At 36.1% G+C, this 26,755-nt stretch overlaps 2 protein-coding genes across 3 annotated transcripts; one reads left to right on the forward strand and one right to left on the reverse strand.

The window, feature by feature from the left end:
• LOC116661249 (natural killer cells antigen CD94-like) lies at positions 1 to 10,707 on the reverse strand. 2 transcript variants are annotated; one of them, XM_032472810.1, is made up of 10 exons: positions 10,696 to 10,707; positions 10,157 to 10,158; positions 9,803 to 10,113; positions 8,273 to 8,344; positions 7,684 to 7,779; positions 6,744 to 6,839; positions 4,571 to 4,684; positions 3,751 to 3,902; positions 1,192 to 1,298; positions 1 to 817 (listed from the first exon to the last, which is right to left on the reverse strand). In XM_032472810.1, the coding sequence occupies exons 4-10, from the start codon at positions 8,340 to 8,342 to the stop codon at positions 715 to 717; spliced, it is 738 nt and encodes a 245-aa protein (XP_032328701.1). In that variant the 5' UTR covers positions 8,343 to 8,344; positions 9,803 to 10,113; positions 10,157 to 10,158; positions 10,696 to 10,707; the 3' UTR covers positions 1 to 714. The 2 variants fall into 2 exon arrangements, with proteins under 2 accessions (XP_032328701.1, XP_032328700.1); XM_032472809.1 differs by lacking the exons at positions 9,803 to 10,113; positions 10,157 to 10,158; positions 10,696 to 10,707 and having other exon boundaries at positions 8,273 to 8,625.
• A 7,015-nt stretch (positions 10,708 to 17,722) lies between these two features.
• Positions 17,723 to 26,608, forward strand: LOC102512247 (C-type lectin domain family 12 member B-like). Its single transcript, XM_032472805.1, is given in 10 exon segments — positions 17,723 to 18,155; positions 19,583 to 19,780; positions 20,188 to 20,307; positions 21,793 to 21,891; positions 22,753 to 22,799; positions 22,801 to 22,873; positions 23,955 to 24,026; positions 24,169 to 24,320; positions 25,157 to 25,263; positions 26,204 to 26,608. Coding segments are annotated over 10 exon segments (1,077 nt in total). The 5' UTR covers positions 17,723 to 18,091; the 3' UTR covers positions 26,349 to 26,608.
• Positions 26,609 to 26,755: the final 147 nt, after the last annotated feature.

Genomic DNA, 26,755 nt, shown 5'->3' on the forward strand with positions numbered 1-26,755 from the left:
TATACTGCACCTTTATCAAAATGGTTTAAAAATTGACAGTATTAAATTTCGAAAAGATACAAGCCAATGGAACTGTCATACACTGTTGATGGAATGCAAAAAGGAACAACCACTTTGCAGAACAGTTTGGTAGTCTACCTACTGATGTGGAAACAGACTCAGAAGTTTGGACTTGCCAGAAAGCACATTAGCTATTAGTGGTGTAGGTCACAAACAAGGGTCTGATTCAAGGTACTGTTTATTCTCTTTCCAGTATACCCTACTGTATTTCTCCTGTAAATTAAGGAATCGAACAGAAATGCATACACAATTCATACAGAATAATGACTTTAATTATTGTCGTTACATGCCAGATAAAATGTGCATGACCAGTGACTGTGGTTTGCAAGATTTTACTAAATCTGTGTGAGTTGCAGAAATTGAGCATACAGAACTTTGCTTCCTAATGCTCGTCAGAAGCACTGACACTTTCTCACTCCACTAACCCGTGCTCCTGCGCGATTTGGCAGTCTACATGTGAAAGGGGCAGGAGTGGAGGGTCCAACGTACCTCAGTCAGAGGCTGGAATATTGGTACAGCCCATAATAAAGCAAAGATATTCTGAAATGAGAGAGAGAGAGACTCTGGGACTTCCAAGAGCATGGCTTTTTGTAAGGGGAGATTATTGCATGGTCTTCTGTGGCTGCAGTTCTCTCCCTGGGGCAGGACTGCAGTCTACTTCTCACAAATGTAGGGCTTGAATGTGGAGCAGTCAGCCGCCACCATCCTCGTTGCTGCTAAGCTTGCACAGTTTCCAACCTCTGACTCTTTCCAATCACTTAACACAAAATAAAAGTATATAAATAATGTGAAATATGCATTCACTAATGCAGACATAATAGGAAATATTGGTCCAAAGTTAAGGTGGTATATTTTTTCTTTCCTTATAAGAAACTGTCCCTTGGTGCCCCAACTTTTCCTGAAGAGTACCTGTTGAGGATTATAGGAATGAAGTTGAAATACCTCCCTCTCTTCTTCATACACTCATTTTCTGAACCTAAGTTCTTTATGTATGGGAGCACGTATATGCCTGGACATGTCTGCATATATGCCTGTATAGGAATGTATGCATTTTTCCCATAGACATTCAGAAATGTAAACCAGAACCTGTGATTATAGGACTTATTAATACTATCTCCTCTAGAGACTTACATTTTGAGAAAAGGTGATGATTTGTCTTCCCATGTCCAGGAACTTCCAGTTCCTTTACGGGACAGTCCAATCCAATGGAAGTAGGATAGCTGACTTTGAATGAAGTTCTGTAATAAAAAGGGATATATTCGATAAGAAAAATTCTTTCTATGTTTCTGAAATGAAGTCATGATTTTGTTAATATTTTTATTGTTTTGAATAACAGAAAGCATAAAGATCAACTTCATCCTGATTTATTCGAAGTATAAAATAATGGAACCTCAGTTATTGATATTTTATTAAATATAGTAAATAAGTGAAACACAAAGTAACACTCTCTTAGTTTGACTAGCTTTATTTAGTCTTTAACCTGAAATCTCCGAATTTACTTTCAAAACTTATGCCTGTAGCTCAAAGGCGAATTTTGAATAAAGTCTGATTTGTACTTTGGGGTCCAGGTGTGACAGCTGTGATGTTTCTACGAATGTTGTTTTATATTTTTGTTCCACAGGAACTCTGTTTATTTCCTGTGAATTGGGCATCTTGAAGTCTCCATGCCGTCAGATGAAGTGTTTATATAGCTGGCTGGAAATTGCTTGGTAAGTGAAAAGTAACTGATACTAATCTTGTACTTTAGTGTTTACAATGTGTATGCACACGTATTACCTCATTTGATGTTCGTCAATATGCTGGGGAGAAAAATACAGCCAGTTCTAATACCTACTCTTCATCCTTCCCTAGTGAGGAAACTGATGTTCTAATTGATGCAGTCAAACAAAATAATGTGTGAAAGGGAGTTAAATTGAGGGTTTCTGACTGTAAACTCTGTTTTCCTATTCTGCTTTAATTTTCATCATTAGTTTTTATTTTCTTTTGTTTCTTTCCCCACAGAGAAGAGAACAAAAACTTAACCCCACTACCCAGAAAAAGAAATGACATATATACGTTTAGATATAAAACTTGGCATTCAACTTCAGGGTTTTCATAAATGCTTATATTTCTTGATGAAGATATGTTACATGAGAGATTAGGGCTTTTAGGTTCTAAAACTCATTCTTAAACCCTCTCTTCTGTATATCCATGGATACCAAATTAAAATTTCTCGTGTCAAAAGATGCAGTGGATAACTCAGTAAGGTTATTGAATATGACATATTTTACAATGTTCTAAAAATCTACAAGTCTAAAATAAGGCTGAGGATAAACAAAGTGAAGGTCCAGACACTCATAGGAAAAGCCAGAAGTTCCATGGCTAACACCTCTAACCTCTTTGCTAATGTTTCCATAGTCATTGTAGATGGTAGAGTGCAGTATAAATACTTCTGAAAATCTGGTTATTATCCATATAAACGCTATAGTTCTTATCGAGGAAGATTATAAGGGATTTTCTCACTAAAATGTGATTATTAATTTATGTTGGAGACAGATTTCACATTTGCTCTGTTACTTGGCTACTTTTAACGTTAATCTTGTAACCTGCTACCTTGCTGAATTCTTCGATCAGCTCTAGTAGTTTGTGTGTGGAATTGGCTACTTTTAAATATGTTATATTTTCACATGAGCTCTTTAACCTGTCTGTAAACAAAGTCAGAATTTTAAAATTTACCCTATCAAAAATTATAATTTTCTTTTTTTTACTAGAGACATAGTTGACATGTAAGATTATATCAGTTCCAGGTGTACAACATAATAATTCATAATTTGTATGTATTGCAAAATAATTACCCCCAAATTCTAGTTAACATTCATTACCTTGCATGCATTTTCTATTAGAGTAAAAAGCAGTTAATTCAGGCTCTACAAATGTCTTATTTTGGGATTCAAATTTGCTTCATTTCCTTAATGATTTTTAAGTTCATATTTTTAATAGCTATTTATGAGTTATTAAAAGCCAAGGATGTGGATCATTGGCCTAGTACAGAAAACCGAGTAATTGTTAGTGTCTATTAATCTATGAGAGGATATTAAAAGATTTCCCTTAACCTGGAATGTAAGGATATATATTTTTGAAAGAATAGTGGTAAATTTTTTCTATATTCAAAACAAGACATAATGATAAGAAGTATGAATATATAGTTCAGTTTTCTTGCAAACTAGTATGAGTTAAAATTGAATTGAATTGAAATTAATTGACCTTCAATTTAAAATTGATATTGAGTTTTTTCTTTTACCTCAAGCTCAGTGGTGATGCTGTATTTATTGATTTTGTTAGAGGTAAATTAATTCTTTTTCAGAGAGGCTAAAGCTAAATTTCAATGAAATTATCAATATGTAAATACAGTTACCTGTGATAAAATGATACATTTTAAGGATGAATATTTTTCTGATTGCTTCCTGTTTGCCTTTACATTTGTTGTACTGTAGAAGTTCTGATTGTGGATGAATTAGATGAATGAAATGAAATTCTAATTTCACTTCTATTTGTATTTCTGACTCTAACATGAGTACTCTTGGGATCTGAGTCAACTTAGAGCAGTAAACTGTGCTAAGATGCCCAAATATTATCAAGCATTAAGATGTAGCCAACATCTAGTGGCTACACAATTATGGTGTGAGATGGCAAACAGAAAATATACATCACCAGTTCTTTATCATTTTCTATCTTAAGAAGCCTGGAGTTCATCTTCTTGCAGAATTTTTGGCTCTTGTCGAAGGTCTTCGATTCATTGGCAAAATAGTAACATTTCTGTCCACAACATGACCATTTAGTTTCACACATGCTGCTTTCCCTTCCTTGAAAACAAAAGATATTCCCCGGAGACCATTTAGTGTGTGCGAGAGAGGAGTGCTCTAGAGCTCAGGACTCAGGAGTCCTTTCTAGTCCTTCTAAAAACATTTATTTCAAGAGACTGATGGCCATTATTTCTGTTTTCTGAAAAGAACCCTGGCCTGGGAAGAGGGTACGTGATTTATATTCCTCCAAATCTGTGCATAACTTTATTAAAGTTTTCTAGGAAAAGTTTCTAAGAAAACTGGTATTTTCCCTCACAATCTCTATTGAGAGAACTTCACAGCAGGAAACAGCGTCTTTGTACTTTCTAGACTGAGTAAAATCTGTAGGGACAGAGCTGATCTTCGTGCATTAATCCAGCGTCTGATCTACACAGTGACATCAGAGCATATCAACAATGATTAGAGAATGTGCTGAAGGAGGTGTAGGATTTTTTTTTTCGTAGAAAAAAAGTATTATTTTGAGGAATGATGATTTAAAAGAATATAGTATGATGCAGACAGAAGACTCTAACCTCTGGGAGAGACTGATTTTTTTTTTCGATTACGTAAGAATGAAAGTTGGCCTCCACAATTGGCTGAGTCTAAGAAAATCCATTTTGAGCAATTTCTCAAGTGATTGAGGGAAACAGAGAAGAAACTTGTTGGGTTCAGTTTTCATATCTGCATACCTCCGCTAAGTAGCTCCTCTTTGAAAGTCGTGTTTTTAACTGTGGAATTGTCTTCTTGTTTCACGTTGTCCAGTGGAGACTTCTTTAATTGGCCTCCCTGACAACCCTGGAAAACTTTACCGTACATCATTAGCTTGAAGAAAACAGAACATGGAGTGGACTAAAGGCACAATTTAAAATTGAACACGTCAGCTAATGTTCAGGAGTTTTATTCCTGTGCTTTTAAGGTACCTCTTCGTTGCTTATGATTTACATACTTCCATCTCACTTGTTGAAAATACATGAATTAGTGACAAAACATCTTAGTAGGCCTTGATGATAGAGTGATGAAAAATATGAAGCTTCTGTCCTCAAGAAACTCACTCATGGCAGTGGGGAACGCATGCAATTAGAGTACCATGCAATGAGTGACACAACAGAGATACCCGCGAATTGTTGTTGGAACTCAGGAGAGGGCTGACTGACTAAATGCAGGTTGTAGAACAGTGTGACAGGTCAGCAGGACTTCACATGTTAGTGTAAATCTTAAGTCTGCTTTCTGTCCATGTCTGAGAAAGAGGCAGGAGACTGAAATAGATGGACAGTAAAATTCTGGATTGCTGCAATCGTTGCTCCAAAGTAGAGAGACGGAGAGAACATGACATATTAAGGGAGTTCAACGTTAGTACTCCAGCAGCTGGCTTGTGTATAAGGGTAGGAGAGTTATATCTCCATGAAAGTACTATATAGCTGTTACATAGACAATTATGTACACACACACACACACACACACACACACACACACACGAATTGAAAGAGCTTGGTTTGCAAACCAGGAAGCCTGAAGCCGAGGCTCAGCCATGTTGTTAAACAGCATGGTGTTTTGTTTTTTTTTTTAAATACACATAAAGAAATGTAAACACTCAACTGATAGCAACCAATTGTAACTTCCTTTAATGAAAGACTTGTTAGTTGGTAGATTATTTTTGAATCACCTGCAGTGTCTAGTATGAAAGGAAGATGGTCCAGAGCACTGGTTCTCAGCGAGGGGTGATTTTACCTTCCAGGAGCATGGGCAATATCTGGAGAGATTTTGGTTATAACTACTATCATCTAGTGAGTGGAGGACAGGGTTGCTGGCAAATAGTCTATAAAGCACAGGACAGCATCCCTAATAAAGACTTATCCCATCAGAATGTCAATAATGCTAAGGTTTAGAAACTCTGATCCAAGGGGGATAACAGCAGGATGAAAATTTATAAAAGGTCATAAAATGGTGTTTAGAAAGAGAACTGATGTCTGGTTAGGGAATTGGAAAATATATCATGGAATATTTGGAAAAACAGTCCATGTCCTATAAAATGGGTCTTGAGGGGTGGGTATGATTTCCATAGGCAGATATAGGCCCCCTGGGGAGGCTGGTACAGATGAAGGGAACAGCATAAACAAGTGTGCTGGGGCAGAGAAACTCAAGAGAACCTGTGGGGAACAGCAAATGATCTAGAATTATTTGAAGCCAATTTGGATGTAGGGAGTAAAGCTTAAAATCATTTGGTTGCAAGAAGATTATTATTTATGAAAGCAAGCATATGTAGGAGAATTTTAACAGTTCGGTAAAGAATGAAAAACCGTGAACAGTTTCTTGGTATTTTGATGACATGATCATAGATAGATTTGGAGACATTTATTTGGCAATTGCAATAGGATTTTGAAAGCCTGTTGACTTTAGGATAAATTAGGAGGCGATTGTAATAGTACAGGAGAAAAGTACTGTTGGGTTGTGTTAGGGGTTTGTGAGAATAAACAATTTAAAAAAGTAAATTTGAGCTACAGAATGGAGATTGCAAGAGGACTTGACTATTTATTGAGAGAAGGAATAAGAGAGGACAGAGAAAGTTGATGTGGACACGGCATGGTCAGCCATCAGCAAAAGCTCAAATATGATCTCTCCTGGAAATATCTTGAGTATCATAAAGGCTTTATAAGTAAAGAAGACGTCAGAAACTTTTTTTTTTTTTTTTGAGGAACTTGGAAAATGGCCCAGTGATTACATTAGTAGTGAAAGTGGAAGGGTTTCCTGGGTAGAACCCAGGAAATCATAGCTATGAAACTAGCAGGAAAGGAAGACTGATAAAAAGAGTAATTGCTAAGGGAGGAGATACTTGGTTCAGGCCACAGATCTCATTTAACTTACCCATGAATCCCATGACTCCTGTTGTTATTAGGAGAAAGAAACAGAGTATTCCAAGAATCACTACGGTGAGAAACCAGGCAAACGGAACTGAAGACCCTGCCCAGATAAAACAGAAGACTGAGGAGATCAGCAGAGAAAAGACTGAATTACAGAGCAGGGTTCAGAGGGAGATGTTCCACAAATTCAAGACCCTAAGCCTTGAATGTCTTCCAACTTGAAATTATAAGTTGAAAGGGATACTGAACAATTTGAAACAATAGTGGACGGAGAGTTAGATGCCTGGGTTCTGCTGTCTATTCTGTTACCATGTATCTCTTAGGGCATCCACTGAATCTAACTACCAAAATCATCCCCTAATTCATTGGAATGGTTCACGAATACAAAGGGAAAATTAGATACATGGACTTGGTTTTTAAAATGCAAACATACTTCTAAAATATATCTGTATAAATCAATTTTATTGACCCACAATGGAAGATATTTAGTACTTTGTAAATATCATACATTTATGCATATGTATGTATACATATATATCTCCACAATTTTCTCATTGGAGCTTCACTACGATTCTTCAACATTAGAAGACATAATTCCAAGCACGTATCAAAATTATTAATCGAATATTATTTCTTTAAGCTTCACAGAATGAGTGGATAGTGACATCAGGAGATTCACTGTTGTTCCCAAACAAATTGAAAAGAAATAATTTTTTTACTTGACTTGTTCCGTTACAAGTGTATGAATACAGCACCCAAACTGCATTAATTATCTGGGATATACTACACATGGATATTCACTTTCAACACCACTTTCTTGTTTAGGTTACAAGAGCTAGTGTGAGCAGCCTCGTGGAACAGGGAACGCTGACTTAGTCGTTCAGAACAGTGGTTGGCTAAGCGACGAGGGGACAGGTAAGCTGGGGCCTCGACATACGCTTTACCTTTTTCTTCAGGCAATTCAGTTCTTGTTATCTTCTTGCGATCGGGCTTGGAAGTACATGTCTTCACTTCTGTGTCAATTAGCTGCTCTTTCATCTCTGGAGGGTAAAACAGAGATGTGGTTGCAACTTCGCAGTCACACCACTTCTCAGAAGGCGTGTAGGTTACAAACATGTGTGAAGAGAGCTGACAGAATAGATTTTTTTTTTCCCAAATGAAAGAGATGTATGTAACTGTTCTCTTACCATGCAAAGTTCATCAGGTAAATCCTTTTTTTTTTTTAAAAGTGTACATTGTGGTGATTTAATATACCTACACATTGTAAAAGGATTTCCCAAGTAGTTAATTAACACATCCATTACCTCGCATATTTATTCTTTTTTTTTTTTTTTTGGTAAGAACATTTAAGTTCTACTCTCTTAGCAAATTTCAATTATAGGTAAATCTTTGAAATAAGACAAAATCTTGAAAATGAGTTAGATATAATGTGTCACCTGCTAAATTATAACAAAATTATTTAGAAAAGTTATTTGACAAGGAATAGAAAATAGTGTCAGGATTCAGTAGGGCTTGGGAGAAAAAAATACTCACTTTTTTTTTGCATCTGCTTCTTGGAAGGAATGTTTTGCACTTCTGCATATGTTGTGTATTTTTCAGTCATCTCTAAAAATTTTTGAGGTACAATTGTAAGACACATAAATGGACAATTTTTTTTTTAAACTAAGCTTTCAGGTTCTGTCATTTCATTGTCTGTGTATCACTGAAATCACTATTTCGTGCCATTGAACTACTGATTCTTGCTTTTACTTTTATAATTTTCTTCCAAGAAAGATTTTTGCCGCAGATTATTTTCTTTCCTATTCTTAAAATTATCAGTTATCAGCACCTTTCTTTAGATACTTGCATAGTCATTTCACATCTACCTGAAGTTCTCCAAATACAGAATTTACTGTAACTTTAAAAGGGTAACATTGCTATGATCTATAAAATATTTACACTTAAAAATTGTCCCTACCCAGAAGAATACCACGATAATTTTTATGAGTCATTTGTACTGTAGAGATAGTGTTACATAATGAGTCATTCTAATATTTCTCCTTCATGAGCTCTCCAGATACTGTTTCTATTTATCTCCACTCTTTTTTTGATTGATGACAGTTTACATACCATAATCTCCTAAAGGATTGTTGCCATCTCTTCCAACATGGTACTAAAAACGAAAGCCCTACAATTAGGACTAAAATTGTTTTACTTATTCTCCTGTGGGGTGTGTGGCATTATGCCCATAACACTTGAAGGCATAGGCAAAAAGCACCCAATTCTCCTGGAAGGATTAATTTTATTTGCAAATTTTGGAAAAGTTAATTTGTTTCAAGTGTTTTAAATATGATTTTTATAATCAAAGAAATTTATCTGGAGTAGAATTGTAACATAAAATGGTTAAAATTTTTATTGCTCACTAGTTTGCTAGTGTAGCTTCAAATAAAACAATTTTTACATATTTTTATTTCTCAGAGAATTATTCCCCGGTTTTATCTTTTATAATATGATTAAAATACACAGGCCTCTAAATATCCATAACATTCATTTATAACATTTGGTAGTTTCCCACAAGATAACTTCTCATAAGAAAACATGATTGTTCAGAAATACATTTATAATGCCTTTAAAAAATTCTTCACCAAGTCTTGAATATCTCAGAAATATGGAAGCTATATCACATAAATAAGAAAATTCTAGATGTATGTGTGAAATAGAGAAACATAGTATTATATAGACATAAAAATTGATCACTGATTAAATAATTTTTTATTACTCACATCCTGCCTTCATTGATGTGAACATTACCTCTATTATTAACTCACTTGGTTACATCCAAGAGATACATTGAAATATTTGCTAAGAAAACTATCCGTTATGTTTAACGGTAAACCATGAGAAATTATGAGGCAATTTACCTTATAAAGTAATTTTTAAACCTGAATGAATTAGCTCTTTTGCCTGCAAGATTAAATTTACTAGATTAAAAAAAAAATCTCTACTCTGTGTGCTCTGTAAACACACTCAGGTGGCATTAGTGACAATGGGCTACGCCGAGAGCCACGGCTATACATATAATACCTTGGTCAGCGCGGTTGTTTCTGCTGGAGTCTGGTCCAAATAGACGTCAACCCCAGGGGCCGAGTGGCACAGATGTCTGTGAGCTGGAACTCAGGACAGTTCTTCTGGGCTCTGTAAGTTATTTGCCCTTGTTACCAAAGAAGCTTCAGTATTTGCCAGCTCCTCATGAAGACAGAAAGCAGCTCCTATTTGAACATCAGGCTTTTTGCATCTTCTGTGACAGAGAAAGGTGGTTTTTGAAGAGAAGAGATGAATGGGCAAAACAATTTAAAGGGCCATGCCCATTTTGCACAGAATCCACACACTGCGTACTTAAAAAAAAAAAAAAAAAAAAAAAAAAAGGACCATCATCACCACTGCAGCCACCACCATCAAATACTAAGATTCTAAATATAATCCTGATAACGGACTAAAGTTTGGGTTCTATATAAAATTTGTACTTAATTAGATACTTAAATCCATCTTCTAAACTACCTTAGTATTAGCCAAGTGAAAACACATGAACACTAGTATCCATCATTCTTCACATTTATCTGAAGGAGATTTTGAATAATAAAGTTTTAAGGTCTTAAGGTTTGTTAGGTGGAGAGCCAGTCAGTCCATGTTTTCTTTAAAATACATCTGGATTCAATTGCCACTGTTTTCCAGAACAGTTTTTGTACAGTTTGTTTTTGAGTTCATTCCAGCAGAAATATACTCTATATTCTCTCTCCATACAAACTTCAGACTTTGATGCTATTTGGTTCCCTTCCCCTCTGGTATGTAACCTAATTATAAAGAGAAGAAATATTTTCGCTTCCCCCTTATTCAGTCTGATGTAGCATCTCCAGTGGTGTCATGGATAAACAGTGACAATGCAGTTGAGATATATGGGTTTCAACTCAGTAGGAAACGATCGAAAGAGCTCTATCTGTTTTCACAGTTCAATAATAATGAAGGTCACGATAAAGAAATGTATTTCAGTTGTGGGCTGAAGGAAAACCTGTTTTGATATACAAACAATTTAGACAGAATGTGTGTAATAAAAAAAAAGGTAATGCTATGTAGTCTGTGAAAGCGGGATGCGATTTATGTTCTGGCTACCTGTTCTTTTTGGTTTTGGAAGAGTCACGTCTTATTTTTGTCCTGCTCTCTACAGCTGTTGTAGATTTCATCTAAAACAGCCATCTGGCAAAGGCAACGCTCAACACCACTGTGATTGGAATATCAGACTCTGAAAATATCTGGTTAGGCCTTAGCGTCTCACATTTACAAGTCCATCAAATGTTTCCATTTTGCCTAATCACAACTTTCTCCACTTAATCAAAAAGTCAATTCTCTGATCCACTTCCTAATCATTTTTCTTTACACTATTATACCTTTTTACAGCAATTTATCTTTCTTAACCAATGATATACTATAATAATTATTTTCTCCGTGAAACATATGCCTTGTTTTTTCTAAGGATTTCCCTAACTGTAATCTTTCATATTCTACATGGGTCTGTTAGTCTTTACTGTGTTTATGCTTCATCTTACAAATTACCTTCTCCAATTTTTAAATATGAATTTACCCAGATTACTGAACATTTTACAAGATGTCAGCACTGTGCCAAGCACTTTGCAGATATTATCTCATTTAACCCTGAAATAATTTGAAATTTATAAAAAATAGATACCATATTTTTTATTATTAGGTGATAATGTAACCTCATAGGCATTGTTAACTCTTTGTTGTCTTTTCTTAATTTCAAGAACACACATGTAAACCCAAAAACATCCAAAAGTCAAAGTACACTGAAGAACCTGTTATGCCATGTAAGCCTTAGCCTTTAGTTAGCACCAAGAGCAAAGCAGAAACAAAAACAAATGAAAGAACTAAAAAATTCAAACTATGGAAAAGAGGAGGATGTTAAGAAAATGTTAGCATTGGGAACACAATATTTATGATCTATGAAGTCTACTTTTAAAAAATAATCTTGGTGGTGTCACAGTTTCAAAATATTATTTATGCTCTATTTTTCTTTGATTATAAAAATTAAAAATCAGTTTGTATTTTCTGACTTCCTTTTTATACTAAACACATGGGAAGTTTATTTTCCTTTCTGTCTTACTTATAATTTTAATAATATGAGCTAATGTTACAGAAATGACAGGCCAGCCAAGAAACAAGCACCACATGGAGGGTTGGAGTACTCAGGTTTACTACGCCGGTGGGCTTGGAGGGGCTTCTGCTCCGAGGCTCTGAGCACCTCCAAAACGTGAGCATGAGGTTTTACAGGGTTAATTACAGGCTTGGGGTATTCGGCCAATAGGCATGGAACAGCTTTAGCAGCATCATTATCCCAAAGCAGAGGCCGGGAGGCAGCCAACTGACACTCCAAGGCCAGATACGTCTCTCTGAAAATCCAGCTGGCTAGCAAAAAAAAAAAAAAAAAAAACATGAGCAGGGAATCAGCAAACTGACACTTATTAACTTAGATTTACGAGTTAGCCCAGCCCGGCTTTTCCTTCACACTAATACGTCACAACTATTAGTATTCAGTATTTTGCTTTTTGATGAAAGAAATATTTTTCACTATGTAAGCAGAGTTAAAAGCAAAGTTTTAGGAGACAATAATTACTCAATAAAATATTAAAATATTGGGCAGACAGAGAAGCCTTTGTTATGACCTTTTGCATAATTGTTGACAGATTTTGTATCCTCTGCTTTCTTCAAATGACTAAGTCTGTGTTACATGTTGTTACACAAGAGTATTTATTAAATATTATTTAAAAAACTATTTTATACTAATTTTAGTTTCACAGAAATGTTGCAAACATTTTCCTTATAATCTCTACCTAATTTCCCTTAATTCAATCATCTTACACTACCATAGCCAAAACCCGAAGTACTGAGCATTGATACATTACTATTAAGGAAACTCCAGATTTTACTAGGATTTCATCACTTTTTCAATTAATATTCTTTTTTCTTTTCCAAGAATGCAGTTCAGGATACAACATGACATCTAGTAATTGTGTCTCCTCTGTTCTGTGACACTTCCAGTCTTTTCTTGCGGTCGGGTTTCATGTCAAATGCCCTTAATTTTTGTTGTGATGTTTTCCTCATATTTAGACTGGACTTACAGGTTTTCCAGGGAAAAAAAACAAAAAACAAAAAACAAAAAAACAAAAAAAAAAAAAAAACTATTACAAAGGCAAAGTAGCCTGATCATCAAATCTTACCAGGGATACATTTATTCACAAGGTATCACTGGTGGTCTTAACTTTACCCCTTGGTTAATTTAGTGTTTGCCAGGTTTCCCCATCGTGGAGGTAGTATTTTCTGCTTTCCCCGCTCTGTTGTTTGGAAGTAAGACAGCAAGTCCAGACCAGCCCCCTGGGGAGGGAATGTCTGAAAATTTTCCCCGCTCCTTCAGTGCGGTGGTGTTACACATTTGTGACATAGTTAGAGTCTGCTCTCACAGTCTGCATTCCCTCCTGGGATACCTTCGCATCTTGATTGATGAGTTTTTGTTTATTTCAGCCTGCATTAAAGTTCACCATTTGTGATGCACAGTTCTATGGACTTTGACAAATGCGCAGGGTGGTGTATCTGCTACCCCAGGAGGGCACTGAAGAGTTCCTTCACCGTCAAATTTCCCTGTGTCCTGCCTTTGTAGTTGGCCATTTCTGTTTTCTGTTCCCCATCGTGTTATCTTTTTCAGAAAGCCATTTGAAGAGAATCATATAATTTGTATTCTTTCATTTGCCAGAAAGCAAATAAGATTTATCTATATACTGTTGTGGGCATCAAGAGCTCATTCCTGTGAAAAATGTTAATTGTGGAAAGCATCATAACATAAAATTCACCATTTTCGCAGTTCTGAAATGTGCCCTTCAGTGGCATTAAGCGCATTATCAGTGCTTTACAACTCTCACCACTATCCATTTACAGAACTGTTTCTTCATTCCAAGCAGAAACTCGGCACCCATTGAACAGCAACTCCCATCACTTGTCCTTCCAGCCCCTGGCAGCCTCTGTTCTATTTTCTGTCTCTGAATTTACCTATTCCAGGTATCTCCTATAACTGGAATCATATAATTTTTATCTTTTTTTTTTTTTGGCTTTTTTTCACTTAATGTTTTCAAGGCTTATTCACATTGTAGCATGTACCAGAATATCATTTCTTTTTATGGCTGAATCATATTCAATTGCATGTATACACTACATCTTGTTTAAACGTTCATTAATAACTGTCGATGAGCCCTTAAGATGTTCCCATCTTCTGACCACTGTGAACTATTCTGTTATGAACATTGATGGATTTCATGGATTGTGCCTTTGTTTTTGTATCTAAAAAGTCTTCACCAAATCCAAGGCCATATGATTTTCTCCTCTGGTATATTCTAAGAGTTTTATAGTTTTGAGTTTTGTATTTAGGTCCACAATCCATTTTGAATTAATTTTTGTACTATTTTTATAGTATGATAAGGGCAGATTTTTCAAATATACACTTGACATGTTTTTATCTAGCTCATTCTAAGTTAAAGTTTAAGCTGAACTTTCTTTGTCAATAGTACGTTAAAGTCAATGACAACAGTCTAATCATATCATTTTCAAAACGTTTATCTTACTTTATACTAAAAATATAAAGTGTTCAAAAATGACATATAGCATACACATTAAAATTAATAGTACATTTGCAATTTATTAAAATAGATTTGAAAAGAAGTGTTATTTTGAAATGCGTTTTACTTTAAAATTTTAAATGGTTGAAAGAGATGACATTGAATTGACTTAACTGATGATCTGAAGCATTCTTTTCAATAACTCCTTTTCCACTTTGAAAATTTCCTGTCATACACAGGGGCCAGCAACCATCTAATTGCAGTTAAAATTATCTACATATCAGCAGGGTTGATAATCCGGGTATTGTTGAAGGAAGGTTAATACAATGGCCACATTTAGGCTAACAGGTTGCTTATTCTTATTTTTGCCCTTAAAGTGGTCCACTGACCTGACTGACTGGTTGCTATCCACAGTCCCAGGCCCACTGTTAAAACTAAAGCCACTGATCTTACTGTTTCTGCTTTATCCCAGTAATTGAAAGCTATGATCATGCTTGGTTTTTGAGTGGATCTCCAGGGAGAAGGTCACAGAACTGTAAACTTACAAAGTAGGCTGAATACTGAGAAGACCACAGCTTGAGTGCTTATGAGATAAAGAGATCTAGCTGCTGGCCTCTATAGAATTGGTCGCCTAGAGGCATCATGACGCCATTCTAAGTCATCTGATGAGAAAATGGTTCTGTTGATCATTACCAATGCTTTATTGTTTGAACTATGGCTAAATAACCACCCCGCCCCATCCCCAAGGTGGGTTCACAGTTTTGAAGGCACTATCCTGCTGTGAGTCCCCTTGATGCAGGAAAACAGATGTGGGGCGTGAGGAGGGCCACCTCCCAAGTCTCAGTTGAGCCCCTGGGACGTGCCCCAGCAAATGTGGGTCCTTGGATTCGCGCAGGAAAGAATTCAAATGCGAGTCACCGTTGAGTAAAGGTAGATTTATTTAGAGAGATACATACTGCACAGAGTGTAAGGCAAGAGAAATGCAAAGAAAGAGGTGTGGGAATTGGGTGCTCAGGTTAAAGTAGGTACACACTCCATAGACAGAGTGCGGGCTGTCTCCAAAGAGGAGGGAGCGAAAAGGGCCACTAGGCGTGGTGTTGCCATGTTTTATGGACTCAGTAGCTTCACACGCCTACATGTGGGACATTCCAACTGCCCCCGGGAAGGGGCTGGGATTCCCAGGGATGGGGCCACCTCCCATTCTTTGGCCTTTTGTGGTTAGCCTTGGGGCTGTCGTGGCGCCTGCGGGCATGTTATTTATCATGCTGTTACAATGAGCATATAATGACGCTTGAGGTCTGCCAGAAGTCAAACCTCTTAATCCTCAAGGCCAACTAATGAGGTGAATCTTCCACCATTTTGGTGTTAAATTGCTGCCATTCCTTGAGTGGCTGTGCCCTGCCCCCTTCCATCCTGTCTCACCCTTTGCCTGGCAAAGTAATAAAGCTGCCTCTTTTCTTCTAAGCTCCAAGACCCGGTCTCTGAGTTATTTGCATCATCAGGGAGGGGGGCTGATCTTTTGGCAACACTGTGATCTCTTCTTTACTTTCTCTTTATCCACAACTATGAAACTTGGTTTTCCTTCTCCAAGGATATGGTTTATTAATTGGCCTTTAATCTGCCCGACTTTTGTTTTTTGTCTTATGGGCCTCTGCAAAAATCTTCATGACAGTTAACTAATTTGGCAGAGCAGAATCCATTTTTTTCATGGTAAAATCAAGTGGTAGATGGCAGTGTAAGACACACTGGTTGATCATAGCAGAGTGGTAACAGAGGACAACCCTTAACGTATTAATATCTAAGGCAGCAATTTTGAAGCTATTTCCCTTTGTCTCTATTGCAAAGTGGTGAAAATTGTAGGATTGTGTGGTACTAGTTTTCAAGTAAACCATGAAATTATCTCAGCAATTTGTTAAAAAAGCTAGTAAGAGTAGCAATAAAAAATTATAAGATAAAAAAGTATTTGTGCTGTATGTTCAGAAGGAAAAGTATCATCACTTTGGTAAATCTTTGTTAGTAATTCCTTTCATAATTTCAGATAAACTATGTTCAGATGTTAACTTTTACTATTAACACACAAAAAAACCTTTTTCTGATGTATTTATAGGAGCATTTGACTGTCTTCTGGGTTATTTCATGGGCAAAAATGGCTGACTATACCTTATTTTTCTTAATAATGAGATTAAATAAAACCTAAAGACCAAATGCCCTTTTACCATTGTCAATATGTAAAGTACTTCTAGCAATGTGTGCTGTGAACCATGAATATGCTTTTTCCTCTTTCCCATGTGTCTTTTTTTTTTTTTTTTGAATGCAAATTTTCTCTTTTAGAATTAACCTCAGTTCTATTTCACAGGCCTAACTTCTCTGTGGGAAAGCGACTGAATACATGAGTAAAAGGAGCCGGGCAGACAGCAGAGCAACATTAAGACACTGGCACTGGAATCGCCCCCAGGAAGGGGTCACGATCTTGGGTGCAGTGGTCCTCCTTGGGGAAGGCCATTTCCATGTCTGATTGACATCTCTTTAGACCCACCTATTGGATTACTTTCTAATTTCCTGTTTCTGTTGAGTTTGACTCTTGTTATTTGAGATTCTCCATAACTGATGCTGTGCAGTATTTGTCTTTGTCTGGCTTATTCCATTTCACGTAAAGCCCTGAAGAGGATTTCCTTTTTCCCTCATGGCTGGATAATATTCCATTATATGTTTAGGAATATACAGGTATGAATGTTTATTATAAAATGCTTTATTTTATACATATATACAGCATGTATCTCACTTACATTGTTTTCCATATGTTGTTCATTATGAACAATGCTGCAATGAACGTAAGAGTAAAGATACCTGTTCAAGATCCTGGTTTCATTTCCTTTGGTTATATACCCGGAAGTGGGATTGCTGGATCATGGGGTGGTTCTATTTTTAATTTTTTGAGCAATCTCCATACTGTTTTCCATAGTGCTTCATCAATTTATGTTCCTACCAACAGTGCAAAAGTGTTCTCTTTTCTCCACACGCTTGACAGCATTTATACTCTCTTGCCATTTTGATGGTAGCCATTCTAACAGTGGTCACGTGTTATTTCATTGCGGTTTTGATTTAAACTTCCTGGATGGTTAGTGCTGTAGAGCACCTTTTCATGTATCTGTTGGTCATTTGTATGTCTTCTTTGGAAAAATGACTGTTCAGTTCCTCTGGCCAATTTTTAATCAGTTTTTTTTTTTTTTTTTGTATTGAGTTATATGAGTTATCTTAGAATATTAACCCTTTATCAGCTATATGAGTTGCAAATATTTTCTCCCATTTTGCAGTTTCCTTTTCATTTTTGTTCATAGTTTGCCCTGCTTGGCAGAAGCTTTTTAGTTTGATGTAATCTCTTTATTCAGTGAATTTCTCTATATTTAGTGTATATCTATGTCATAAAGCAGATTTCAATAAAGTGATTATTTTGGATGTATAGTATTTTATTTTATTAATAGGGAATTAACCAATCCCTCATTTATGGACACACATTTTTTCTAATATTTCTGGTGCTCAGATATAATACTGTTATGAGTGTTCTCTAAGGTAAAATTTGTTTACAACATGAATTTTTTAATCCTGAAACACTCTTTGCTTTTACTTCCCTATATCTATTAGAATTTCTTTAAAAACGTGATAAATATAATACATGCATAGACTATGAGGCCTCACGATGAAGCAAATGAGTAATCTTTTCTTCTGTCCTGTGGTTCACCTGCCTGTGATCACCCGTGCAAGTAATTTTCTATATTCATATGAATTAAATAAACACATTTATATATGTTTCTTCTTGTTGTTTTTCTTCTTCTCTTCCTCTTGTTCCTCCTCATTTCCTTTTCCATGAGCTGCTGTTAAGTGTCCACTGCTTTACTGCTTGGTTTTTGCTCCTAAACAGTAAAACATGTAGAACCTTCCTTCTAGCTCATTCTTTAAAGGGTTCTCCCTTTAAAATGCTTGGATATATAACTACCCACGTGGAAAGATGTTGCATCGTATTACAAGGCTGCAGTACAAAAGGTTCATTTCATTCTAATATAATGGACGCCCCCATGAAGGGGATACTGTATATGTCCATATAATATTTTTTCACATTTGCTTATTATAAGTGACAATTGTACATTAATAATTAATACTTTTTCCTTCTTCCCACTTACACTTACCTGAATCCTGACCCAATGCAGTGCAATCAGAGTTTTAAATTTAGAGTTAGAGAGTAAACAAAATAAAAATAAGTTACAATATAGGCAGACAAATCAATGTAGAATATTTTTTAACTAGGCCTCTGCTCCCTCCATCCCTGACTTTACTGAGATCTTTGAGTGAACAGTAATGTTATAATATTCTTTTTAGTCAACTAACCTTGTATTTCATATATTAAAAGCTAAAATGTGATATATTTTTAGGATTATTTGTAAAACCATTTGATTTGAACAGGACGTAGAAGGATGGGAAACTTGTGACCACTGCCTGTATATGAGATATCTTGTGTGGTTTCAACCAGGGTCAAATATGCATTATTTTCTATGAGGTTATAACCCCAATGAGAAAGTCGGACGTCTATTTTTGTTTGTGTGCAATATCTATTTCTTCCTACTATAAAAATTGAGGTTTTTTTTTTTCTCATTTGTGCAATAAAGAGCAAAAGATAGATTGTTTGTGGCTATCTGACTATATTTCTATGAATAGAATTTCCTTTGAAAAAAAAGTTGGAGGGGGCTTGGCACCAAAAAACCCTAAGCCAAACTGTTACTATCTGAATGCATAGGTTTCATTATGTGATTTCTATCTTGAAATGCCATTTTATGTACATTATTATTTAAATCCACCTTTGATTGACACATGTTATTTCCAGTGTCGTTCCTGTTTTTTTGCTTCCTCTGGTTATCTAGAATCTTTGTTTCCATATCCCTATGTCTTCCTTCACTGCATACTCAGTTCTCATACAAATTTTCACTCTGGATTACACAATTATGTATTTTTTATGATAGTGGCTTTTCCTAATTTATTTCCAGAGTGATGGAGTATTGCCTGTACAAAGTAGATGATATTTAAAGGCTTGTTGCATGTAGTTTAATTAACGTGGGGCAACTTTATTTTTGTTAACCTACTATAAATATATCCAGTTATAGATTCACATTTCCTCTGTGGTTTTTACCAAATGAAGGTAGTATCACACAGCTGTATGTGGCTGTCCCACCTGAGGCTGGGTCTGGACATCTCATCAACCCTAAGAGGATCGTGGCAGAAATATCTTTCCATTCACCTACCAACATCTTTATAGGATCTTCTTCACTACTGGGACCAAGAAATCATCCCAAAGGCTCCATAATGTCAAATGATTCAGACTGTGAACAACCTTCAGGTATTTTTTTTTTTAATCTAAGTGTTCTGTGTATTTTAATGAAAATGAAATTTTGGTTATTTTTGTCTATCCTAACTGCTAACTGCTAGTTATGATTATAATAGGGGCATTAAATATCTTATATTTTCTTTGATATTTCCCAGATACCTGAAAGAGTACTTTTAAATATAATTAACAGAAAGAATGATCTCTTTCCTGGCTGGATCTGGAGTGTAATCAACCATCTTAAATAGTTTTAGGGGAGCTGGATGGGCTGAGGACTGAAAGTGTGATTTGAGTATCTTTGATTTTACTGCTACTATGTTTGTATTTGTAGTGATCTTTGAAAATAGCAATGGATCTCCTCAATTCTAATCTCATTTGCTTTATGGGGTTATAAATTAATGATACATTTTCTATGCTAAAAGAAAACACACAGCAGACAGAGGCTATCCCTATTGTGGACTTGGAACCACCTCTTGCCCTTCCCCCTCCTCCCGCTCCAGAGGATGAATGGAGTCCTATTCCCGAGCACACCAACATGCATGGTAAAGTATACATGCCCGACTTGATTCATTTACATTCTCTCTCTTTATATCTTAAGGCACATCTTCCGATTTTGCTTTTCTCCTGTTGTTACTATTTGGAACTTTTAAAATTTAGGGAAAATAGATTAAAAAGTCTTCAAAACCTATACAGAAGTAAAACAAAAGCATACCTTTTCACAGAGAGGTTTGAAAATTTCATATACTAGGGAGCACGTTTCAGGATAAAAGAAGACTTTTGTCCAGATTTAGGCTGGTTTCTTCACAGAAAGTGGAGAGCCTTAACATGATCATGGTTTACAATTCAGCAAGTGTGTAAAAAAGACAAAGAAAGGTAGAACCCTATTACATGACTGCCTCTTTTTGATCATAATTAAACTTAACAATTTAATAGAGCAGGGTTTTTCCACCTCAGCACTGCTGACGTCTTGGGCTAGGTAACTGTTGTGGGGACTGTCCAGGGGCGGTAGGATGTTTAGCCCCATTCTTGGCTTCTACACACAGTTAATAAAAGATTATTAATGATGGTCTCAGAAGGTTCAGCTTCTGGAGTGTGGGGAATTGGCATATTACTTTTGTGAAACTGAATAAATTATAGATGCTGTTTGACCTAAAACCAAATGTCATTCAGTTAAAACATTCACTAAGATTTACTCTAATTCTTTAGGAGGGAAATATACAACTAGTCATCAAGTTCAAATGAACACAGATTTAAAATCATTAAGCATTTCTCCATCTGATCATATCAATGAGGATAACGTAATCTGAACTGAAGTTTTATGTCTCGTATTTAAGGATGTTTAATAACGCCCGTGTGTGCGTTTTTCACCTGTGCTGGAAGTCCCCAGAGCCACCCTCAGGTTTAATGATCACTGGGAGAACTCACAGGACTCTGCATACAGTTGTACTTGTAGCTGAGATTTATGACAATGAGAGGGTAACAAGCATAATCAGCAAAGGGAAGAGGCACGTTGAGTGAGGTGTGGGGCGCCCCCCCAACAAGGTGTGACAACGTGTCAAATATGGCCAACCAGGGAAACTCATTAGGGAATCAATATTCAGGTTATTTATTGAGGATTAATCACACAGACAGAATTTGACTGGCATATAACAAAATAAGGAAAGTCAGTGTTCAGCACAAGCTGTTTGCACAAGCAGTTTAGGCAGCGTAAGCCATGCTCATCAGTGAATGGCTGTGGCGACCCTCCTGAAACCTAGGTTTCCAGATGCTAGCCAGGGCCAGCCTTGTAAGCAGGCTTCTCAGGACAGAAGTCAGGTCTGCTCCATTAATTCTTTTCTGCACATCCTCTAAAATAGTTTTTTTCCCTCATTCAGTCTAACAGTTCATAGTAATTTGCACATTGGGCATTGTTTTTCAGAAAACTTAGGGCAGTTTAAAGAATAATAAGACAAGGGAAATAATGATATTCGTCTTTTAAATAACAGGAGCTTACATTATCTCTGACTTTTCCTCACTCTGCTTCTTAGCTTCTCCTTTCCCCATTACTCTGTTTGGAACAATTCCTGTGATCCTGGGCGTCTCCTGCCTGCTGCTTTTGATGCTGTGTGGATTCTTTGGTTATCAGTGTAAGTCTGATTAATAGGGGGGAAAGAAATCATAGACTATTTGTCAAATTATCATATTTCTTTAAGCCACTTCCAGATGATAATTTTTGGTAAATGTTTTATTGCCAGACTAAACAGAGACGAGGGAAAAAAAAATGACATGAAAATATCACAACATTTTGTTATATGAATGAATTTAATCTTGTGAGCTCTCAATAATCACATTTTTTCCAGGGAGGCTATATTATTGTAATTACTGCAGAAGATATTGATAATAATGATTGATTATTATTATTATCTTAAAAATTAGAACTTACTAAGAAATTAAGATCAATGAATTTATAACTACTTTTACATTGAAAATAAAAAGTAGCTTCTTTTACAATTTTTTAAAAACTCTCCATGCCTCCAACATCCTAAATTAGATTAAAGAATGTTCTAATTACTATTAAAATTATTGACAACTGGTTATTTAAAAGTAGCTGTTTGTCCTTGATAAAGCTATTTTGAAACTCAAAATTCTAAAATTTGATTAGTAAGTGAAATTCACATTACATCAAGTCATGACGCCAAAAGATTTGCTTGAGACTTGGTTTTTGTTGCTGTTGTCTGTTTTAATTGAGATGGACACTTGTCCTGTTAATATAAACACACATTCAATCTTATAAGGAATTAAAATGGTATTTTGGACTTAGGCATAGACTTTAGAAAAAATAGCGGATAAATGAAAACATACTTAGCCAAATATCTTTTTATAGTTTTTAAGACATTTTTGGGGAGCTTTATTAAGAATATACTATAAAAATCAAGCTTCACAAGCTAATAACCTACTGTTTCATAACTGAGCATGTGTTTTACACATGTCTGGAATTCTCATTCTAGACTTTCAAAGTGTTCAGCAATCAGAGAGCAAGTTGAAGAACCTTAATCCAATGGATTGAGTCTTTCCAAAATGAAGAGGAAAAATTCCTTCAGATTCAAGAATCTCTTGACCAAAATAAAGGTAATGTTAGAGCTAGAGCAAACTGTCTTCACAGAATGCTCGACTGTTTTTCTTGCTGCCATAAAAATGGTTAGTTGCTTAATGTAATGAGCTCAGGCAGCAGCATGCTTGTTTTGATGGCTTCTTGCCTCTTTTGGTTCTTCATGTATCTTCTGAAACTGAGTGAGTCTCATGTTTACCAAATATAACCTCATGTTAATTAATTAGCTCCTTCACTCAGTTAATCATTCAAATTTATTCAGTGTATACCAGATGCCAGCCGCTTGGCTGGTGATCAATAATAAATGCAGTATGAAGCCTGCCCTTGGGAGGCTTAGAGAAAACATATAAACCAGAAATAAACCAAAGTTTCCAGGGGTGCAGTGGAGGTATGTGCAAGATGTTCAGGGAGCATGGAAATAGAAGAACTTAGATATTTGAAAAGTAATGGTGTTTTCATAGTTTCTAAGTACTAATACTAGAGTAATCATGATGCTTCTTTTATACTAATCAAATTATAATATAAAATAGTCGATATTTATGATTAAACAAATATTTTACAAAGGATTTGCATTAAAATGTTAGATTTTTTTCTTTGAGGTATTGAATCCATATGAAAAATTAAATGAACCATCTGCGAATTTGTCAGTGATTCTTCATGTTAAAAAGACTGGTTTCTTTTTGTATTGAGATATGATTGACATATAGCGTTGTGTAATTTGCGGTGTATAACGTGTGAGTTTGATACAGTTATGTATTGCAATGTCATTACTACAGTAGTGTTAGCTAACGCCTTTATCACATCACATAATTCTCATTTCTTTTTTGTGTTAAGAACAATGAAAATCTAGTCTCCTAGCAACTTTGAGTTTATAATACAGTATTCTTGACTATAATCACTATGTCGGGCATTTTAAAGGTCTCACTTCTAAGCAACTGAGTATTTCAGCCAGAGATGAAACTAAGTAGGGAAGGGAACGGGACTACAATTATTTGTCTGTTTTGCCACTTGATCATGATCATTATTATGACTCTTAAAACAGTAACAGATCAGGTGTGATGTGTCTTCTCATCTAATGTTAAGTCTTGTTTTCCTCTCTAGAAATCCTAGAATGGCTCCAAAACCAGAATGAATATCTCACTAAAGCCTTACAGGAACTGAATACGAAACCAGGTGATTTGGAAGTGAGAAAATTCTGAGTTGACAACCATTTTTAATAACAGTCTTACTCTTTTAAGAGAGAAAAGATGTGAAGCCGTAAGACCTTGTGTTTGGGGTTCTGTGGGTTCTGAATTATAAATACCCTCTTTTCTAGGAGACAGATGTGGACTTCCTCCGAGTCCCTGGGTGCAGTACCGAGACCACTGCTACCATGAAACCGAGGAAATGGTTTCTTGGTTAGAGTGTTCTAATATTTGTGCCTCGTTGAACGCTACATTTTTAAATACAGAAAGGAGTAGATTGATGGTGAGATTGTGTTTCATTCTTTATTTCTGGGATATAAATGTAAAGCAGCCGTCAGTCAAAGGAAGGGCTCACCTGCATCTCTAAAGCCAGGGGGGCTCTCCTGCTTCATTTTTCCCTCCTCTTCCCTGGTATGCTCCACGTCAGCACATCTTTCTTTCCTAACACGCCATGCGTGCATTCACTGCAGAACCTTTGGATTCGCTGTTGCTTCTGCATGCAGACTTCTTCTCCCAGATACAACCATGGCTAACTACTTCACCGATTTGTTCAGCTGTCATCTCCCTAGTAAGACCTGCACTGACAACCGTACTTAGAATTGAAACCTGTGTATCGGTGTTCCCCCAGATCCCTCTTCTGTATGCTTAGGCCTTCTTACCCTGCTGTAGTTTTTCCTTAGCACTTGTCACCTTCTTATATACCGTATCATTTATATGTATGTTGTTTACTTCTATCTGACTCATATCCCCCAGAAGCAGGGATTTTTTTTTTTCATTTTTGTGCAATGATCTATCTCGCAAGCACAGAGTTGAGTAAATGATAAAATAAGCTAAAAGTAATTCATACCTTGGTGTGGTGTCCTCCTTAATGTAAAATTTTCTTACCTTACCTATCTCCTTTTTTTTTTTTTTTTTTTTGCTTCTTTGTATTTAATTCCTGGTTTGAGAAATGTACAGACACTAAAGAACTGAAATATTTTTTCAATGTTTCGTTTATCAGTGGGCATATATAGACTACATGATTTTTGTTTTTATGATTCTTCAGACATAAGTTCTATCATTTGTTAACTCCAGTGCACTTTTAGTATTAACACCTTTGTGTATTTTGGTTCCATGCAGAATATTTTGAAGTTACTTGCGGGAGATCACACTTGGCTTGGTCTGTCTTACAAGGAGGAGGACAATCAGTGGAAGTGGGAAGATGGCTCCCTCCCTTCTCCTGGCCTGTAAGTGTCTAGTACATAATCCAGTTCCTTATTCCTTTTTCAACGTCTTTGGCTTAAAGAGCTTAAGAGAACAGAGAAGACTGCTCGGGACAGAATTTAAACCTCTTTATTTCTTGCCTTTGCTATTTCATATAATACTGTTGGTAATTTTGTAAATCATAAAGTCATCTTGATATTTCATAGTTAGTGTACATATACCCTTTGATAGCATCTACCTGTGGCATTTATATCAGTGGTGATACTGTAAATGAAAATAAAATGAACACATTGGAGTGGAAGCAAATGTCCTGACACACAGTTAACCCTTGAACAATGAGGGCCGACCCTCCATGTAGGCAAAAATCTGTTTAGAACTTACAGTCAGCCCTCCTACAGGCAGTTCCAAATCCGTGTATTAAACCAGCCACGGATCCTGTCTGTCGTATTTACTATTGAAAAAAACCCACCTGTGAGTGGACGTGCGAAGTTCAAATCCGTGCTGTTCAGGGACATATATACACACACACACACATATATTCTACACTTTGTTACTAATCGTAACTGGCTTTATATCTAATGTATTTACAAGCAAAGCATTCCTCCTCCAACTGCAGCTGTACAGACCTGTGGTTTCTGTCGTGCTGATCTCGACTGAAACATAAGTGTGTGCCCCGGGTCCCATGATTTTCCAGCCAGACCGTTCTCTTCCTCTCTATACGGGTGTATCTTCTCCTACTTATAAATACTTACCACATTTTATGAAGCTTATTCATTACTTACACATCCATCTCATTTTTTAATATATAAATGTGTGAGTCCTTTGAAAAGAGGGAGCGTGTCTTTACTCCCTTGAGTTCCCCACAGCACCAGGTACAATACATTTCACTCAGTAAGTTCTTAATTAAATGCTCCTTAATTCAAACGCAGTGAGTGGCCAGTGACTTCTGTCTAAATTTCTCAGGAGCCTACCAAAGCCAGGTGTGGCTTTCTGGGGGAAATGCGCTTACGCAAATACGCACAGTGTTGGGACTGACGACTGCGGCACGTCCTCTTCCTGCCTGTGTGAGAAGCCTGTCTGTGCTGAAAACTCAGACAAAGAAGGTTAAAGGAGAAGTGATGAGGTTCGCACGTCTCAGTAACATTCCAGATTCAAGATCTGCCTGCCTTTATTCTGCTGTCACTTCATATTATTCATAACTGCTTTTTAGGGGCAGAAACTGGTAAATGACTTCATGATGGAAGAAGGAGGGTCTGGAATTCTAGGTGAAATATCAGAGTAGCAGGGAAAACTTAGAAGCTCAGAAACTTGTTTGATTTTGTGAGAATTATATAAATGATATAAAATAAACATATCATTTGTCATAAATGCATAGTTTTTGTGGGTCTTTCTTACATTTCCAAAACTGTTTATTCATTTACAATTGTGACCCTATAGAAATAAACCTTTAGAACAAATACACTGGGAACTGTAAGTGATAAATGATTTACCACATAACATACAAAAAATGTAGAA

The sequence above is a fragment of the Camelus ferus genome, chromosome 34 (genome assembly GCF_009834535.1).
Source record: "Camelus ferus isolate YT-003-E chromosome 34, BCGSAC_Cfer_1.0, whole genome shotgun sequence".
Lineage (NCBI taxonomy): Eukaryota > Metazoa > Chordata > Mammalia > Artiodactyla > Camelidae > Camelus > Camelus ferus.

Excerpts from the sequence above, each read along its gene's own strand:
- LOC116661249 (XM_032472809.1), bottom strand. The coding sequence starts at position 8,378 with ATGTGTCTTACAATTGTACCTCAAAAATTTTTAGAGATGACTGAAAAA. Across the intron at positions 3,903-4,570 it reads AGAGGAGCTACTTAGCGGAG|GAAGGGAAAGCAGCATGTGT; the intron begins GTATGCAGATAT and ends TTTGTTTTCAAG. Across the intron at positions 818-1,191 it reads TCATCACCTTTTCTCAAAAT|TGATTGGAAAGAGTCAGAGG; the intron begins GTAAGTCTCTAG and ends TTTTGTGTTAAG.